This window comes from Haliotis cracherodii, unplaced genomic scaffold (assembly GCF_022045235.1).
Source record: "Haliotis cracherodii isolate W230 unplaced genomic scaffold, xgHalCrac1.p SCAF_5, whole genome shotgun sequence".
Lineage (NCBI taxonomy): Eukaryota > Metazoa > Mollusca > Gastropoda > Lepetellida > Haliotidae > Haliotis > Haliotis cracherodii.
The window spans coordinates 18,168,749-18,188,793 of record NW_027266308.1 but is presented as its reverse complement, the minus strand read 5'-3'; the positions used below and the strand labels follow the sequence as shown (position 1 = coordinate 18,188,793).

Here is a 20,045-nt window from a genome sequence, read left to right as displayed (position 1 = left end):
GAAACAGATCATAAGCGTCTATTTGCCTCCTTGTTGGGTACCAAGGATTTGGATGTTTTACCCCAGAAATACATAGATAATTCAGTTTGTACCAGGTAAACACTTAGTATTGGTGGATACCTTATTATTAGCAACCCCTCTCAAGGTCTCCCTCAAAGCCAGAACAGTGTCATCAACAATATGCCTGCTTCAGAGTGACACTGAAGAAATTCAAACTCAAATGAGCAAGATGACGTTGAAGTATGCAGAGAACTAATGAAATTCTGTCATGAAAGTTTGCCAGATGGATCAAACATTCCAGGAGCTCTTTAAGCTTATCTTCCATGTTGAGACAGGCTCAGTATGGAAAGCGTTCTATTGCTGAGGGGAAGCAGGCTCGTAATATATATGTCTATGAGGCTACAAATGCTTGTGGTCTTACATCCTGGACATCAAGGATTTGTTAAATGTAGAGAATGAGCGAAATGATGTGTGGTTACCAGGACCTTCGAAACAACTAAAATAAATCGTAAACAACTGTACAGAGTGCATAAAAGAGAGAATGAATGCTCCACAACCACTTATGTCCATGGAATTGCTCAATCGACCCTGGCAATAGGTTTGGATGGATCTGTTTGTATTGAAGACCATAAAACACCTCCTTGTTGTGGATTGTTTCTCATTGTTGATTGTTGACATTGAGATCAACAAACTCAACAAGACCACAAGTGTATGTGTTGTCAGTCACACAAAGTCAATAATAATTGGCATTTGATAACTGATAGTGAATCAGATGCCTGTTGAGAAAGATTTTTGTAGTGTGATAACGGCCAAAACATAAATTATGACTATGATATTACAGAGGTAGTATTCTTGGAATTAAACACAATACTAACTATTGATTTCACAGTTTAACTAGCATCTCCTCCTCTTGACTATCTTTTCCTGGTCACCAGTAGAGATTGTGGGGATGGATCTGGTGTGACGCCTGAAGTGCTTGTGATATGAACAAGTACTTGGATTTGGGATCATGAATTCACACTTGTTTTTTTAGTTTTAGTCCAGAATTCTGGAGGCGTTCAAGAACTCTGACCAGATTCTCTTTGTGATCTTTCTGAATTACCATTGATAATCATATCTTCCATCTTACATTCAACACCTTTCAAATCCTTGAGGATAATGGACATCATAATCTGGAATGATTAAAGGGACAGGACGTCTACCGTTCTGAAGCTTTGTAAACAGTAGCCGATAACTCCCTTGTTTGCTCTGCTCGCCTTTTTCCGTTTTTGCTCCAGTGACAACGTCGCAGTTGTAGGCTGATCATTTGACTGGAATTTCCTCTTGTTTGTAAACAAAAGCACTTATTCTGATGCACTTTACATATTGTTTTGCATTATTCTATGGATATACTACTGCCACGGTTACAGTAAGGTGCATGACAATATAGCTTTACATATCAAAGTGACTGTGCTAGCCTTCTGAAGAGCTTCGATGACCGGATTTGGAGGATAGATACGCAGATGGAATTAGTTTTTCATATTTTACGATAGTTTCTAATTGAAAGTAAAGCATTTCCTGACATGTTTTTCTAAATGTGTAGACTTGTCCCAAATGAAACATGAAAAACACATGAATGGACTGTGTAAGATGTGACGATGTGACAGAGGAACTTTGTTCACCGTAAGGAACTCTGAGTAGGAGTGTGATTGGCTTCATACGACCGAGGCATATATATAGTGTAATCTATGCTTTGATTAACACTGGTTTCTTTCTTATCTAATCAAACGGGCAATTAGTATTTTGTAACTCTTCCGTAAAAAAAATACTGTGCTGTGCTTGTGTTGTTGACTTCACTGTGCGAAGATCTATATTGTTTTGTTTTGAGATTTTATTCGGGCATGTGACATCAGAATCAGAATTATTTCATGCATGATTTAAAAATACACAGAACCGTCGACGTGCTGTCCCTTTTAGGTGTGTATATTAATAACAAAAGAGTATTGCTTTCTCACTCGACTTTCCTTTTTCTCACTTCATACATCACTGTGTGTGGTGGATAGACCTATGTTGTGGATAGATCTAGTCAGTTCAAAGCTAAAACAAATAAAAAGTTTCCATTATGTCTAGATAATAAAATATAATAAATATTAAAGTTACTGAAACTTTATCTTGAATTTAATTACCTCTGTTAATAATGTAATTTGACCCACAGTGAACTAAAGTGCTTTCACAAATTAATGGCTAATATGTAACACCATTTCAGACTAACCCACATGTTTTCACACCTTAGATATACCTGCACATATATTGCTGAATTTGGCAATGTTAGGTTCATATTACGTAATTGCTGGACAGATGAATGTGTTGTTCACTTCATATGTTCATACATAATAAATTTCTAACCGCAAAATACCTTCAATATTCAAACTTCACCACAGCAAAGCACATCACTCACATCGACCTGCAGTTCCAACTTAGGATTTACTTCCCTTCCCTTGAGCTCAGATCTCAATCTGAAACAACCCAAATCTTTCAGTTACTGTGTGTTTCAGAAACTTGTGGCTGAATGAATGCTGAATGGGGCTGATGCAAGAATAAAGCATACTTGTTTAAAGCGATGAGATTCATTAAGGTTCATGATTGTTGTCAAATCTCTACTGTCTTCTGCCAGTTCATCAGTTCCACATTCTTGCAGTATGCAGATTTTATGTCCTATTTAGAGGAAACCTTTTTACCGTGCATCTTTTGGAAGACCTCTTCTGTGTGAGGGAGAGGAAATTCGTCATTGACATTGTCTTATGTGGCTTCTCAGATCAGGCAACAATAATTAGACACCCATTTTGAAGCAGCAACTTTCTCAATTATACCATCCTCTTCCTTGAGAGATAATTCTTTGGACACTTTGGACAACATAACTTCTGTTGTCAAGGTCTGACTTCTTTTTCACTTTGTGTACAAATCCCTTGGCAAGACCCTGACCTTCATGCAATGACTGGTATTCCTGAATAAAGTCAGTTCCCAGTTTATTACAAGTGAATCAAATTAATTGCTTTTTTCCTCTTAACCAATTATAGAAAGATGCAGGGAATGTATCGTGTCAAGTCCCAGCGTGCAAGTTCCACTTAGACAACGTGAAAGGTCCCTGAAGTACAAGTTACCTTTGTTGTTTTAGCTGACATTGACTTAGCTTACTTCAAAGTGAGAGAATATTCAGTCCTGTCTGATCTGGTCAAGCCCGGTTTAGACTCTCTTCAATAGTAAATTGGTTGTTGGGGTCGTAATTTTAGTCCAAAGTATGAAGTGTAAAAAGTCCCAATTAGAGAGTTGTAGGTCTGTTTGAGTAATGATAATTTATTAAGGAACTGAAGGGACTAGAGATAAAATCAAATTTTCACCCAAATCTGAATTTGACAGAGTCTGATATAGACAGTCTCCACTGTTTTGTTTGTTTGTTTGTTGCTTAACGTCGCACTCAGAAATATTCCATCTATATGATGGTTGTCTGTAAATAATTAGTCGAGACCAGACAATCCAGTGATTGACATAAGCATCGATCTTCACAATTGGGATACGCTGACATGCATCAACTAAGTCAGCAAACCTGACCACCCGATGCCGTTAGTTGCCTCTTACGGCATGCATAGTCGCCTTTTAAGGCAAACATGGATTTCTGAAGACAAAATCTAACTCGGATCATTACGGGTATTGAAATATTGCTGACTGCAGGTTGAATTTAAACACACACACTCATAATTCAGGTGTGCTTCAGAGCCTTGTTGCTCAAGGTTTGTTCAAAATGAAATGAAATTTCACATATGTGTAGTTTGTAGTGAGATTGAACACTTTTATTTTGTATTTTGCAAGTTTACAAAGTTTACCTTTACATTTTGACTATGCTTTTGAAGTCTCTAAAAATACAGTCTTTCTCTGTCCTCTCCATCGAAACCACTTGACCAATAAAGCTGAAACTTGACATCCTTGTTCCCCCACTCATCATGTGACCTTAATTTGTTTTAGAGGTTCTTATCTTATTTTTAATATGGTTGCTTTGGTATTTAAAAAACCCACCTGTGACCCAGTCTTCTAAGGTGCAGTAATTCCCTGTGCAGAGTGTTGGGCATGCCACAAACATATTTTCTTTTATGTGAATCACGGATTTGCCCTGATAATGATTCTTGTTTTTTTCTCAGCACCATTCCTCTCACATTTGACAGACATACCATGATATAAGTTAAATACAGAAACTGTTCAAAATGATGGTAACCCAAGTTACTCTGATATGATGTCCCCCCCAACAACAACAAAAATTAAGAGAGCTACAGAGTCTTCTGAGTCTGGTATGTATAGGCTCCGAACATCTGTAAAATATGAAGAAAAAATGTTCTGGCCCAAAAAGCATTTTCTACTTCACAGGTATGCAGAGAAAAACAACTATCCTGTTTGGAATCACATCACATTACCCCGAGTTGGAGCTGTAAAAGTTGTTCTTGAGTCATTAGCTGATGGATTGTCTTCACCCATTGATAAAGGAGAGTCATCACTGAAAATCTCAGGTATTGTGTGTGCATTGATCCTATCTTGCAGCCCATACTCTTTAAAAGTTGGATGTTGGCATATTCATTCCTGTGAGCCCTGTGTTGACCTTTGGTTGTTGTTAATGTAGCACTCAGCAATATTCCTGTAATATGACAACGATCTGTAAAAAAAAGTGTTTTGACCAGATCATCCAGTGATTGACATCATGAGCATCGATCTACTCAATTGGGATACAATGACATGCATCAATCAAGTCAGCCAGCCTGACCCCCTGATCCCATTAGTCACCTCTACGACAAACATGGGTTGCTGAAGACCAATTTTAACCCCGATCTTCAAGGGTATATTGACCTTTGATAAACAATAAACGATATACAGGAAAAATTGTTCAATCTGCCATTGACTAAATTGATCCCGCTTGTCCGTGTGTAAACATTGTCTGTTGAGAGTGAACAAAGTGAATGTTGTTTTACCATGATGACCTGATAGTAATTGAGTCTGGACCATACACACCAGTGATGAATGCATGAGCATTTGATATGACCTCATATCCTGGTGGTAGCTTGTACTACACGTCATTATAGTGATTTACATTTTATCCCCCTGGCATATAATGCGGGGGATATAGTCTACGCCTCGTCTGTCCATATGTGCATCCGTATGTCCACCTGTCTGTAATCATTTCATTTTTTAACTTATCCTGCATTACTCCGTATTGCATTTACTGCTGTCTTTGACAGAGTGACGAACTGTGTGAGATCCAGCTGCTGAAGAAAGTTGTCCGAACCAGCTCAGGAGGCAGCGCCCTCTCACAGTCGGCACGTGACCCGGAAGTCATGACGTCACACAAAAACACATAACTGCTTTGTCACCTCCTCGGACGGACGTACTTTGTATCCCTTGTGGAAATTAAAGCTTATTATTTGTTTTTTATATTTTGCGTGTTTCTACATTCATTATATGCTGCTACATTGTTACCTGTTATGGGCCGTGACCTTAGGGTCTTCCCATTCGTAAATTGTAACGTTTATCGCTCGTCTGTGGCTCACGTCACAGTAATTTACGGGCGCAATGTTGTTCCCGCCATTTTGTTTTCTTTCCCGCCATTTTGGCCATTCACCACGTGGCCACGTAATGTCGTGTTCTGCGTTTTGAATTCTCTCTTTGGCTTGGGTAATACATTACATTTATGTATGTTGTTTTGGTGTGCTTAAAGCCTTGCTTTTTCGCTACCTCTCAGCGTAATTGTTTCTTCTCATAAACTTCAATATAATACGAAGTTTTTGAGTTACATTATGTCTCCGGTACTCTGTGGTTTTGCCACATGGTTACGTGTTTGCACATGGTTATGTGTTTGCTTAAAGCTATGCTTTTTCGCTACCTTTTAGCGTCATTGTTTGATCTCATAAACTTCATTGAAATACAAAGTTTCTGAATCACATTATGCTTCCCATACTTTGTGATTGGCCACATGGTTATGTGTTTGCTTAAAGCTATGCTTTTTCGCTACCTTTTAGCGTCATTGTTTGATCTCATAAACTTCATTGAAATACAAAGTTTCTGAATCACATTATGCTTCCCGCACTTTGTGGCTTTGCCACATAGTTATGTTTTGCTTAAATTCCAGATTTTCTGCCTCGCTGCACTTGTTGCCGCGGGAACAAATCTGGTCGGGGCCGCCCCTTTCTGCCGTGATTGTACGACGCCCTGTACTTTCACAAGGCAGTGCCGATGTTGCAGTCATTCGTCGCTGTGATCCTTCAGCTCATGCGAGTATCCAGGACACACCTCGCTCAACGTGCTCGTCGACCCCCACCTACGTTGACGGCAGCAGCGCTCAGCGGAGCTTCGCAGTGCTCCCAGCACCAACGGCGGCTCCCAACGTAGAGTCTGCCTCCCATGGCACGACATACGACCGTTCACGGTCTCCTACTCCACCGGCGGCTCCAGCGCTCCCAACGTAGAGTCTGCCTCCCCTGGCACGACATACGACCGTTCACGGTCTCCAACACCACCACATCAACGCTGATGTCTCCGGCGCCCCCGGCGCCCCCGGCGCCTCCGATGTCTCGGCGCCTCCGGCGCCTCTGATGTCCCGGCGCCCCCAGCGCCTCCGATGTCTCGGCGCCTCCGATGTCTCGGCGCTCCCGGCGCCTCTGATGTCCCGGCGCTCCCGGCGCTCCCGGCGCCTCCGATGTCCCGGCGCTCCCGGCGCCTCTGATGTCCCGGCGCTCCCGGCGCCTCCGATGTCCCGGCGCCTCCGGCGCCTCCGATGTCTCGCTGCCTCTGATGTCCCGGCGCTCCCCGCGCCTCTGATGTCTCGGCGCCTCGTGCGCTCCCGGCGCCTCTGATGTCTCGGCGCCTCGTGCGCTCCCGGCGCCTCTGATGTCTCGGCGCTCCCGGCGCTCCCGGCGCCTCTGATGTCTCGGCGCCTCGTGCGCCTCCGATGTCTCGGCGCCTCGTGCATTCCCGGCACCTCTGATGTCTCCGCGCTCCGGCGCCTCCGCATCCTCTGATGTCTTCGGCGCTCCCGGCGCCTCTAAGGTCTTTGATCTCATGATCTTCGACGCCTCTAATGTCTCTGGCGCCTCTGACTACTCCGGCGCCTCAAGAGTTACGGAAGAAGCGCCTATGATATATCCGGCGCCTAAGATGACCTCCGGCGCCCAGATCAACAAGCTTTATCAAGCTCAGATCAACGAGCCGACTATCCGATCTTCTACTGCGGCTTAAGGGGCACCATCGGCAATCGCCTCCCCGACGCCACTGCCCTCTTCTTTGCTGCCCTCTTCTCTTGCTGCCATCTCATAACTCGTCACACGGAGAAGCATGGTGAAACAACTGTCGCTACTCTCCCGTCGGTCTTCGGGATCGTGACTATCGTTCTACTTCCTGGGTGGAATCTTTTCAACCAATAGACAGTTGGTCTGATTCAACTTGCCCACTGAGACGTTATCCATAATCCCGTCGTTTAAAGGGCTATGATTCCGGAGAGATGACCTGCGGGTTTCCATCGAAACAGAGCGTCATGTGAACAGCGTCTGTATCAGATTCGACGACGACATCCACTTACAAAGAGTTTACTTCGTCGACATCGCCGACACCAACGCTGTTCTACCCTACCCTAGCGCCTGCGTTCCTGAAAGAGACTCTTCCTCGGCGCTCACCGGGTTTTCCACGACGCCCATGGGGTTCCGTGTTTTATCGCAAAATTCGGGTACACCACTTGATCGTCTCTCACGCAGTTCATTGAGGATTGTCTGTGTGTGGAGTTTGCACCTCAGTTCCGACTCCAAGGCGGTTTTCTCGGCTACTGCGCAGAGTGATTTACATGTCACGTGTCAAGTACTCGGACTGTCAACAACTCCGACCGGAATTAGGTCAACTTACCATGGCAAGGGGTGCCATGTATTTCTACAGATTGGTTTCCATGTCTACCTGTACGCTTGGTGCTACCACTCAACCAGGCGCCTGTCGCAGTCCATCCATGCACGGATGTTGGAAACAATAGACCTCCTCTACCAACACGGCTGTCACGAGGAACCTTGTTTCATCAACCCTTCGCTGTAAGAACGATAGCGCCTATAGGCGTTCAAGGGATGGAAAAGATCGTCTTCCTTCGTCCGGTTTGATCTTTTCGACTACGACACCTTCCTATCTTCCGCCTTGACTACCGGACACAGCGTCGATTTGATACTTAAAGTCCCTCGGCCGTCCCACTGACCCCTGTTGCATACCTGCCTCGTATCGTGTTGTCGTCCTCCATCGTCACCTCGATATAAGAACAGGAGTACTTATACGCCGCTTCAGGGAGGAAAACGATCTCATTACTTCGTGCAATGGCCATATTGCCTCGACTTCCTACTACCCAGTTACGTCGATGCCCCGGCGGTCGATTGTGAAGCTGGTTTACTTCGTCTACTTGAGGTTGGCTCGCAGGCGATCACACCTTTTTTCCGAATCGTACCGACGGTACGCAATCGCAGACCCATGTTGCTGACTACCTCCCCTGCCACCTTGTCAGTGGCTAGTGGCCCACACCAGCCCACATTGTGACCACCTGTGATCCAGAGATCAACACCATTGGCACAGCAACAGCCTCGAGATAAAGGCTTATCCAGGACGTCGCTTGCTGACAGTGCTTTCTCGGTCACGCCCTGTTGATCGTGTCCACTGACGACGTCACCGTAGTGTGGTGTTTGCGGACCCAGAGTACTCGCCCCTCTCCCGGCGCTACAAACTCGACCGGCGCCCCCGAGAATCACCATCTTCGGCGTTCCAGGCGCCTCAAGCTCTCCGACGCCTCACGCTCTCCGGCGCCTCGGGCCAGAATATGTCAAACGGTCGACACCCCAACCCTAGATCTGTTTGCCTCATATCTGAATGTGGCCAGCTGTCGTCTTCCATTCCACCTGTGCCGGATACGACCGCTGTGGCAGTCGAAGCCTTCCATCGTTCCTGAGAAGGATTACGCGTGTACGCTTTTCCGACTCCGGTTCTCCCTCCCATGGTTCTTCAGAGATCCAGACCACTCGACCCCTGCCATTGACTTTGGTCTCGCCTTATTGGTCAGCCAGAAGTTGGGTTATCGACCTCCGAAACATACCCAGAGACAACCCCTGGAACTTCCGGTGTGGTCCAACCTTCTGCTCCATCCACACGGTCTGTTGCCACACCCTCATACCCGCATGTTATCGTCTGCACGCCTGACACACCTGCAGAAAGCCAAGGGCTATTCGGCTAGAGCGACCAAGGCTATTGCTTCAGCCCACCGTCCATCTACAGGGGGACTGTATGCTGATAAATGATGCTTGTTCCAGGCATTTTGTTCTGACAAACACCAGGATCCGATGACGGCGTCACCGCAGATCCTGGATCAGTTCCTTCTGTACTTGCGTAGCACCCGTCGGTTGAAGGGCTTATCACCCCCACACACCTGGTCGCCATCTACTCCGTTCTGGCCATCCCGGACGATCGGAGAAAGACGAAAATTCCCGACCTACGGGCCTGGCTGCGCTCGTTCAGTCTTGAAGACCTGAAGGCCAAGTTCGGACCGCCTGCGTTGGATCTGAATGTGGTCTTCAACGCCCTTCGAACCACTCCCCTCGTCTTCCTTCTACGACCTTAAGTAGAAGACGGGTGATTCTACTGGTTTTGACTACTGCCGCTCGAGTCCATGTACAGCACGCCCTCGACGTCTCCCGTGCCCGGTTCGAATGCGGTACCCAGGGCGCCGTTCATCATGGACCGTACTGGGACGTCAGCGTAAAGACTCAACTCCCAGGACAGCCTGATAGATCATTCCTTGTCCCCTCCCCCCTCGTCCAGTGTGGGTGCCGAGGATGAGGATGAGCGTCATTATGCCCAGTAAGGGCACTGAAGGTTATTCTACGATCTAAAGACTGCCGCAAGTTTAGGAAACACCTTTTTCTGCCGGTCTCCCCTTCGTCGCAGTCGTTGGTCAGCCGGAATACTTTTCCCTGTGGCTCCGGACGGTCATCCTTAAAGCTTATGAGCCGCCGGATTGGACCCTCCGGATTGGACCCTCCCCCCAAAGGCTATCACCTGAAATAAAATGAGATCAGGGCGATCGTATTTACACTGGTTCTTCACGGTATACTGTTCCATCCAGTCGTTCAGGGAAGCCTGTTCGTGGCGATCGGACACTGCCTTCACCAACCACTACTTCCGTGATGTAGCCTTGAAAGTTGTCGCCGGCGTTCACAGTTTTGGTCCCTGGTTGTAGCCCAACAGGTCATCTATCTCCGACGCCACTGATTCTCCGATACCCTGAGCGGGGCCCGTCGACCTCTCTGGTGTTTATCACCCCAGACAAGACGGATCTCTTGCGTTCCGCATTCGCTCTAAGGTCAGTTTTAGTTTTGGGTTACCCGACTCATTCTATTGCTGTCACCTATCCGGGTTTTACTTTTTGCATCAACTCTCGTTTCCTGACGACAGGAATGGTAGTAGATGTGGACACCGGCGCCGACGCCAACGCCGCTGCTTCTCTGATACCTGAGCGGTGCCCGTCGACCTCACCGGTGTTCCTTGCCTCCAGCCTAGAGGGCTCTCCTGCGTTTCGCATTCGCTCTTGGGATTGGTCGTAGATTTTGCCGCCGACGCCGCTGATTCTTCGATTCCCCGAGCGGGGCCCGTCGAACTCTCTGGTGTTTATCGCCTCAGATTAGAGGGCTCTACTGCGTTTCGCTTTCGCTCTTCGGTAAGTTATATATTTTGGCAACACGCCTCATTGTATTTCGGTTACCTATTCGGGCGTTTCGTTTTTGCATCGACTCTTGTTTCCTGAAGACAGGAATGGTCGTAGATGTTCCGGTCATCACTTGTATGCGGTGCGGATTCATCGGACCTTGACGAGGGTTTAATATGGTTCACATCTGCAGGTATGCCCACCGGCCATGCCATCTGATAAAGATGCAATACGGAGTAATGCAGGATAAGTTAAAAAATTTAGTAAAATCTAAATATTTTTTACATTTGTATACTTATCCTGCATTACGAAGTCTAAGTGCCCTCCCTTTCGCTACGCTACCTCCCCACGAAGTTTCAGATGTTATGTTTAAAGCAGTTATGTGTTTTTGTGTGACGTCATGACTTCCGGGTCACGTGCCGACTGTGAGAGGGCGCTGCCTCCTGAGCTGGTTGGGACAACTTTCTTCAGCAGCTGGATCTCACACAGTTCGTCACTCTGTCAAAGACAGCAGTAAATGCAATACGGAGTAATGCAGGATAAGTATACAAATGTAAAAAATATTTAGATTTTACTAAATTTCCAGAGCATAACTCGAAAACCGTTCCCCCTGTGGGGACCTGGGTAGATAAGAATGTGTCCTAAGCACCCCATTGCTGGTCGTAAAAAGCGACCCAATTGGGCAACCCGTTTGCCATGGGTTGTGTCCCTGTGTCGGTGGAGGACGAGAGTCTGTTAGTTGAGGGCACTGGTTCCAGGAATAGCGTTCATTTGCCCAATACAGCACTTAGACCCTTACTTTGCCTAGACGGGTGGTAGGATAGGCCCGATCCTATCAATCGGCTGGTCATGCCAAGCCCTGAGCACCTTACTTTTCTTGCTCTCTGCTCTCTCACTGTTCTGCTTGGAAATTTATATTTATGATTGAATTGTATGAATAATCATTTACACTGATTTTCACTATATTTGTTAAATTCAAAATTTGCCTAGACGCCACTGCCAGAAGGCCCAAGTCAGGCCAAAGATACGCTGCTGCTGTTTCTGTTTCAAAGCAATCTCCTGTTATCATTCCAAAGACTGTTTCATGCCATTCAGTTGGTTGCCAGACTGTTTACACATGGGCGAAAGCTTCTGCTCCTACCTTGTCTGCTGCAGTCAAGATTAGGCCTGCACAAGAGACCTCTAGTTCACTACATCACAAACAATCATTCAATCAGTGATGTGGCTGATCCTATTCAGCTTTTTTCTGACCTGTGAAGATCCGGGGTAGAAAAGGTTTTCAGCAACCCATGCTTGCCGTAAAAGGCAACAAACGGGATCAGGTGGTCAGGCTTGCTGACTCGGTTGATGAATGTCATCGATCTCAATTGTGTGGATCGATGCTCATGATAATAATTACTGGATTGTCTGGTCCAGATTCGATTATTTACAGACCGCTGGAATATTGCTGAGTGCAGCGATAAACAACAAACCAACCAATCAAATGAAATTGCCAATGAATGGCTTCCAAAGTCCTAAAAAATCCACATATTCGTAAACCATGGTTTAACACTGATCGTAAACAAGCTAGGAAAGCTAGGAAAAAGTCAGAAAAATATTTCTGTAACCATCCAACTGTCCATAACTTAAATAAATTTATAATATTAAACTCAAAAGCGTGTCGTACGTTTAAACAGAATGAACGCCAATCCAGAAATATATTCCAGAACACATATTTCAAAGGTTTAGAATATGGTGCAAAGGATTACAGGTAAAGGTTTTAAATCTAGTGTTCACCATTTTAAGGATGGTGACACATTTTTAGCTCACCGGGTCCGAATCATTGTGTCATGGAAGCAGATCGGTTCGGGGGCGGCAGTGTTATGGTATGGCATGGGATTACAGCAAGACAGAGGACCAGTTTGATAGTGGTAGAGGGAAATCTCAATGGACAGCACTACCGCGACAAGATCATCGGCCCTGTTGTTCTACCGTTTTTGCGTCGTCATGGCCCAGGCATTACCTTTCAACATGACAACGCCCGGCCTCATATTGCTCGACTTGTTCAGGATTCTCTTCAACAAAACAACGTGAATGTCATCCCCTAGCCGGCTCGCTCCCCTGATCTCTCACCAATCGAGCACATATGGGATGAGATGGATCGGCGCCTTCGATGTCAACCACGTGTTCCACAGACAGTCCAGGAACTTCAAAACATGCTCCAGAAGATATGGACAGATATCCCACAGGACTTTGTGCGACGCCTGGTTCATTCCATGAGATGAATGTGTTGCTTGCATCGCAACCAGAGGTGGACACACACGCTATTGATTTGTAAATTGACATTTTGGCATGTTCATGTTTTTTATGAAATCACGCATTTTCTGAAGTCAGTATGGCAAATTAAACCATTTGAACACTTACAGGAGTCTTTTTTGTTTCAGATTTGGTAAAAAGAATAACTTTGCATTAGATCTTATTCAATGTCACAGGAACTTCTGTTGATCAGTATATTTCTGAACTGATTATATTCTTTTTGGCACTGTAAATGATTTGTTTCTCATTTCTTTATTTTGGTCAATGACACGTCAGCCTTGACATCCAGGACGCATACTTACATGTACCCATCCATCCTGACAACCAGAAACTCCTCCGCTTCCTCTTCGAGGGAGTCCACTATCAATGGGCGATGCTCCCATTTGGAATTTCCTCGGCCCCATGGCTATTTACACACATCTGCCTCGACTGCCTCCTGAACCACCAGGCCACACTCCTTCGTCACAGGGCCTTAACATAATGTCTCCTACTCCAATTTAGATGGATAATCAGTCTGCGGAAGTCTCCTCACATCAGCGCAAGTGATGACTCCAGAGGGAGACTCCAACTGCGCCCTGTACAGATATTCCTGGCTCCGTACTTCAGGTTAAGGCCAGTCGGTGTCCATCGTCCTCCTGGACTGCCTCAAACTTCATCTCAGGTGGTGGACAGTGGAATCGAACGTCTTAGGTGAGGTCTCCTTGACAGAGTTTACGACCTCGTACCACTTATTCGTTGAAACCTCCTTTCAAGGATGGGGATCGCACTTGAAGGTTCATGTCGTCTCTGGGCTGTGGTCTGCCTCGCAACAACAGTGGCACATCAACAACCTTGAACGTTTATATTGGCTCTCTCTCACTGGAAACAATTTCTCCGGCGCCAGCAGATCACCATGTCGATGGACAACATCACTGTGCCCTCCAAACCAATGACTGACCCATTCCCACTCGCTTTTAAAACAAACGTTCCAACTCTTCCACCTGGTCAATCAATTGGAACTCCAGTTCCTGGTCCAACACATCACAGGTTGTCGCAACATCCTGGCAGACTCTCAGAGTGGAAGCTCTACCCAGACACCTTCGCTCTTGTTTGTCTGCGCCTCGGCCATCCGAACATAGAACTGTTTGCCACCAGCCAGGACTACCAGATATGGACCTTCATATAACCCTCAGACTTGGGCTGTCGACGCCTTCAGCATCCCCTGGCAATGACTAAAAACGTGCGCTTTTCTGCATCCAGTACTACTTCAAAGGTGGCCAGCGAGAGGATGGTTCGTCGATCTCGGAGAGATAGCCACCACTGACCCTCCGTAACTCCCAGACTGGCCGAATCTTCTGATCTACAAGGTTACATCTACACGTCTGGTCAATCTTCAAAGAGCCTTAAGTGGCAAGGGTTACTTGGCTAGGGCAGCAAGAGCTATTACACTGGCGCATAGACAGTCTCCCAGAAATGTGTATGACAATAAATGGGCGTTCCTTTGAAAGTTTTTGCAAAGAAAAACACCAGGACCCCCACCTCTGCGTCTCCCCATTTCCTGGTCGAGTTGTCTCTATTCTTGCGTACAAGATATCTCGTGGGGACTTACTAATTTGTGTTTACTTACATGGACTCAATCAAGGATATATATTGTGTGACTGTAGAATAGTGCAACCAGGTATGTTTAATCAAAGCCAGTATATTAATGCCAAAAATGTGTCTTTCCAAAATTCAGTTTTGTACATGTGCAATATACTCCAAATTACATCTTTAGTCAAGCTAGATCTTTGAAGTTATTGTATAGGGAATCTTTGAAATGTCTCCAAGCCACGCCAGACATATAGTTGTAGCTAGGGCCCAGACAAGCCTGAGCTGTAGGGTTATCGAGTCACACCTTCAAGCTCGACTAATAATTTCAAAAATCTAAACGACAAAATTTGTCATTTGTTACAAGTTATTAATGTGCACAGTTTGGTACAAAATTGAATGTATTGTCTAGGACTTTGAATTCAGATTAGGGATATTTTGGGGTAAGCCACCCCCACACATATGTATATTGTATGTCAGTATTAAGTAATTAACAGCACTGCAGTATTCAGCATTTCAGAGTTTTGATGTCGGAATTAAGGATTTTTTTTTTTCTTGGGCATCGCACCCACAATATCTGGGCAAGCTCCGTCAAAGACACGGGAAGAGCACCCATTGTACTTAAAAGGGCAATAGTACCCACAAGTACCATTTTAGTCGCGCAGCAAAGTTAGACTCCTGATTTCTTTATGCAAAATATTTGCTGAGATGTTTAGTTTGTACTTTTTATGACATTACTCATTATCATTATTCGGTACTGAGTCGCACCGCCAAGCCAGACTCCTGAATTCAAAGAACCTTCATGATATATTTATTGAATCTGTGCAAAGCGGTAATCACCTTGTGAAATTGCACATTACAAAGATCACTTGGTTAGTTTTCAAACTGGCACTAAATCAAATTGGCTAGATGATCACTTTCATACCATCATTGCATGGATATATTTGTTGCATAAGGATTTCATGTAACTGATTTTGTTCACATTTGCATGGTTGTTTCCGTTGGTGAAAAAGTTCACACATATCAATTTGGACTCATGTAAGCTTGGGGTCCACGTAACGGAGGGAAGTTGTCATAGCAACTGATTTACGACACCCATTGTCTGAAGAACATTTGATTTAAAAGGCTCATTACCCTGGAGCCATGACATCTATATGCCTTGAAACACTTAATTGCTGTTATTTATAAGATGCTAATCCTAATTGTTAATCCCCATTTTTGTGTACATCGACCTTCTGCCATCCTGAACGAGATGTGCAAGTATGTCACTGATGAATAACTGTTTGTATTTATATTTATTACTTACTAAATGTCAGGTGACCTTGGCTATATAAGCCTTGGTCCTGAGAAAAAAAAAAGAGGGGAAGAAAGGTCTTACCCTTAGCCTAGCTAGGGTTAGGCTGGGTGCTCCGGGGCACCTAGACAACAACCACTACCACTATGTGCTGACCTGGCACATAGTTTCTTTTGTATGTATATATTTACATGTATACAGTAAAACTGTATATACCGCAAGCCATCGTCTCCAAGTTGTCACTTCCTACTGAGAACCATTCGTCGGCCCCTTGCATATGAGTATGCAAATAATTCATTAATCAACGTCAGACCACAAGGGTTGTTAGCTGTGTGGTAGGTTGTCCACTCAGCTAGTTGAAACAACTTCTTCTTCAGCAAGACCTCACACAGATCTTTCTCTCTGTCAAGAACAAGCAGTAGATGTATTAAGGATTAATGCAGGATAAGTATACAAATATAAAAAATAACTAGTATTTTACTAGTTTTTCACATAAACATTCCTCTGCCTAATGCGTGAAAAGGCATCATCTACTCTGACATACTTTAAGGATTATTATTCCTTATCGATCAGCGAGTTCAGACTTGGATTACACTGGTCGTCGTGTGGAGCTGACTTATCTACTATGAGTTGTAAGTTTTTGGAGTATCTGCCCTCAACCAATCCTATCATATGAACTCTCTGCATAGGAAAGGGATTTGTGTGAAACGGACCAATTAAGTACCCTTTGTCCTTTTCTTCATTGATCAGTTTAGTCACAATTTTGGCATTAATGGGTCCACTGGTTGATAACAAGTTATGACATACTCGTGTGATGGTTGGTGGATTCTTAATTCCTGTATGGAAACCTAGGATCATGTATGAAGTCATATTAGTGTCAGGATGATCAAATAACGTGGCCTTCAGTGTCTCAATGTTTACAGGAGATGGTCTGACTTCAAGTCAATTATCGTACTTCCCATTCTTTGATGTCTTGTCCGGATGACATTGATATTTAGGATAGTTTCTCTTGCATGTCAAGCAAATGTGCAGAAACCTGTGATTTGGTGGCTGCATCCTCCCATTGTCGTAATTGTTGCAAATGGATTGTCCATGGTGAAAGATGATTGTCCATGGTGAAAGATGGGCGTCTGTTTGATCAGAATTGCTCTTACTTGTCTGCTGCAGCTTTCTGGGTGCCAAGAATGATTTGAGTTGGTCGTTGAATGACAACAGGCAGAATTCTGTTGTATGATTCAATTCACCGCACAATTAACATGCCTTCGCCTTTCTGGATGTGAAGATACTTGATAAATTGATAAAAAGTTATCGGTCCAGTTTGCCCCTGCACAGGTTGATTAAGTAGTTTGATTGCTGTTTAGCTCTCATACTCAATACTTTCTGTTATCTTCTGTCATATTGCCTGTCTCTTATTTGAATACCACATGGACCACAATGATCATCATCAGTGATAAGTCATAAAGCCAAGTTAATATCCCTACCCTCGTGAATCTGTTGTGGGAGGTTTGAAGATACTGTCTCCTGTCTTGGCAGAGTGTTGGGGTCCAATGGTTGAGTAGCAGTGGCGGTTTGGTTGGTAATGGCGGTTGCCAGTGAGAATTTCCAATGTTGTCTTAATTCTTCTCTGGTGGGTGATTGCTAAGGCTGGGTGAAGAGGCTTCTTATTGTGTTGGCAAAGGGAGGTAAAGATTGTGTGGCACTAACACGCTCTGTTGAAGTACTTGAACAGTCGCGACAAAACTCTGCAAGTCCGGTTGTATGGGCCATGACGCTTGGTGATGTCACAGGCGGAGTCGTTCAAAGTGCTTTGTTTGGAATTTTGTTCCATTCTCTGACATATTGACTGAATTAGGTGTGTTCCGAATATCTTGTCTGACTTGAGTGGTAGCTGAAGTCTGGGTGGTGGTTGAATGCATTACGTTTCCATCCACATTCTAGGTGTAAAAATGAATGAGTTGTCCCCTTGCCATGGAATTTGGCAGGTGTAAACTTCTGATGTCACTTGCGATTCGCTCTTAACGATCCGCAAAGTACCAGTTGGTAGGATTGCTAGAATGTTCGTTTGCTGCCCAGTCCAGATTTATTGTCTGGTATCTCCTGCGAACATCTCCAAGAATAAGACAAAAGTCATGTTGATACCACTGGTTAGCCATCTTGGCTGTTTACATCAATGGCAACTTCATTTATTGAATTGCGTTTCCAACAGGGAGCCATAATGCTGGTTCCGGGGAGTCACTTGCATCTGACGATCACTTCCTTGTAAGTCGCAATGTCATTGTGAATTTGGAAATGTATATGAAAAAAATCAGTTATGACTCAACCATTAACAAAGTGTGTTTGACTGACCATGTGTTGTAATCTAGACAAAGGAATCGCTAATGAGTGACTGCGCCTTGAAACTGTATCCCAGGAGATATGACTGAAAAATACTGTCTCTCAGCAGATTGATGGATAAGTCATGGGCATCATTAAACCTAACAGTAGAGACCAACACAAGAACGGTCCCAACATTAAACGATGCGGCAGGATAAGAAAGCCTGTCACACAACTTTAGATTTTAAGTAAACATCATACCTGATGTAACTATATTATAATAACAAAGATACCTTTCGGGGAATAGGTCAAGTTTATTCAACAACTTGACAAAACAACAGCTCCACAGTAGGAGAAACCCTCCAAACCCCCAAGGGTCAACTATAACTTGAACATTTCTTAAAGGAAATACAACACCTGCACTACACGGCGGCTAGACGTTAGGCTTTAGCCAGTTTTACATGAAAAGTGTCATCAATAGTGATGTAATGTTCATAAGCTTTTGAACGCCAGTCACCTTGTAATTTATCAAAGCTGGAGGAAGTCTTGTCTCAAATGGCAAATGAACAAACCCCGCTTCGGAATGAGTGTCCGCTATAGTTGTTAGAATTATATCTGCACTGCTGTAAGTAGAACTTCAGTGTCTTCATAAAACTTGAATATGTAAGGCATCTGATTGACTCATTGGCACTAAGGTGTGAGAAAAGCGGTATCTTGGCACTCTGAACTGCTTCCGGGAATTGAGACAACATATTATGAAGTGCTTTCACTGGCAACAGAGGCGACTCGGGGATTGCCATCAGGGGCAGTCATAAACAACCTTGGCCAAACTGTATCATCTTAGAACGCCAAACAACCACCATAACTTGTGCTCATCAAATGACACATCACACATGCCCAAACACTGTGTCATCTTAGACTGAAATTCAGCTAGTATCATCGATTTCCTAAAGAAGCAGAAGAAGGCTAATACACATGCACACCAGAAAGCTTTGGTTAATGTGATCAATCTAGTCTGCTATGCATTCCTGAAAGAATTTGCAATGTTACTGGAAGTTTCATCTTTGGTGGTTCACCTTTTAGCCTCTTAATCCCCTTCATTAATAGTAGGTGCTCCCAGTTGTAAAGTGGGTTCTCTAAACCAACTTCCGCATGCATTAGTCTCACAACATTCAAGTAGTCAGGAAGGCTTTTGGCCTTTAGCAATTGAGCTAGGAACACTGCATCACATGGTCTTCTGGAACACAGGGGCAGGCCGAAATACAAGCAAACTGGTGACAGGAGGTGCACATAGACGCATAAGCCCACTTCATCGATTCAGCATATGTTGACTTTCTGAACAGCAGCAGCTGTTTTGAGAAGTAACCACTGTTCACCCACAATTCCTGCATTTACAGAAATGAACTTTGCATGACAGAACATACAAATCCCTTCTTCTAATGGGATATACCTTGAAGCTCTTTCGAAAGTACTTTGTGCAACAAACAACATAAAATGTAGTACATACAAATGTTTGGCGTAATATGGGGGCTGCCTCGGTGCTACTGAGAAACACTGGCGCCGTGATGACCCGGGTTGGAGGATTGAGTGTCCTGGGGTCTTAAGGACACAGACTTGTGTATAAGTATTGGGAGAGATATACCTGTCCTGGGGTCCGATGACCCGGGCGATCCCTAGGGATAAGCTGTTCCTGGGTTGTGCTGACCAGACACTACCTTGCTTAAGTAATGTTCTTCGGGGGCCAGAAGCCTTCCATGCTCCGAGTATGAAGTAGCTTGTGATGCCCAAACAAGGTTATGCATCAACCGAGAGCCCCCAAAGAAGTACAGAACATAAGTGAATAAGAAT

The 20,045-nt window shown here is 44.6% G+C and overlaps 1 protein-coding gene and 1 pseudogene across 2 annotated transcripts in view; one reads left to right on the top strand and one right to left on the bottom strand.

Annotated features, from left to right (window-relative positions):
* Window positions 1–20,045, top strand: part of LOC139442463 (acyl-CoA:lysophosphatidylglycerol acyltransferase 1-like) — a 64,999-nt gene that overhangs the window by 29,715 nt on the left and 15,239 nt on the right. Inside the window, exon 5 of one of the 2 annotated variants that reach the window (XM_071223271.1) lies at window positions 4,396–4,535. The exons of the other annotated variant lie outside the window; for it this stretch is intronic. Coding sequence (XP_071079372.1) covers window positions 4,396–4,535 — 140 coding nt within the window. The remainder of the gene's footprint in view (window positions 1–4,395; window positions 4,536–20,045) is intronic. 2 annotated transcript variants of the gene reach the window in all.
* On the bottom strand, window positions 17,268–18,098 carry LOC139442160 (uncharacterized; annotated as a pseudogene).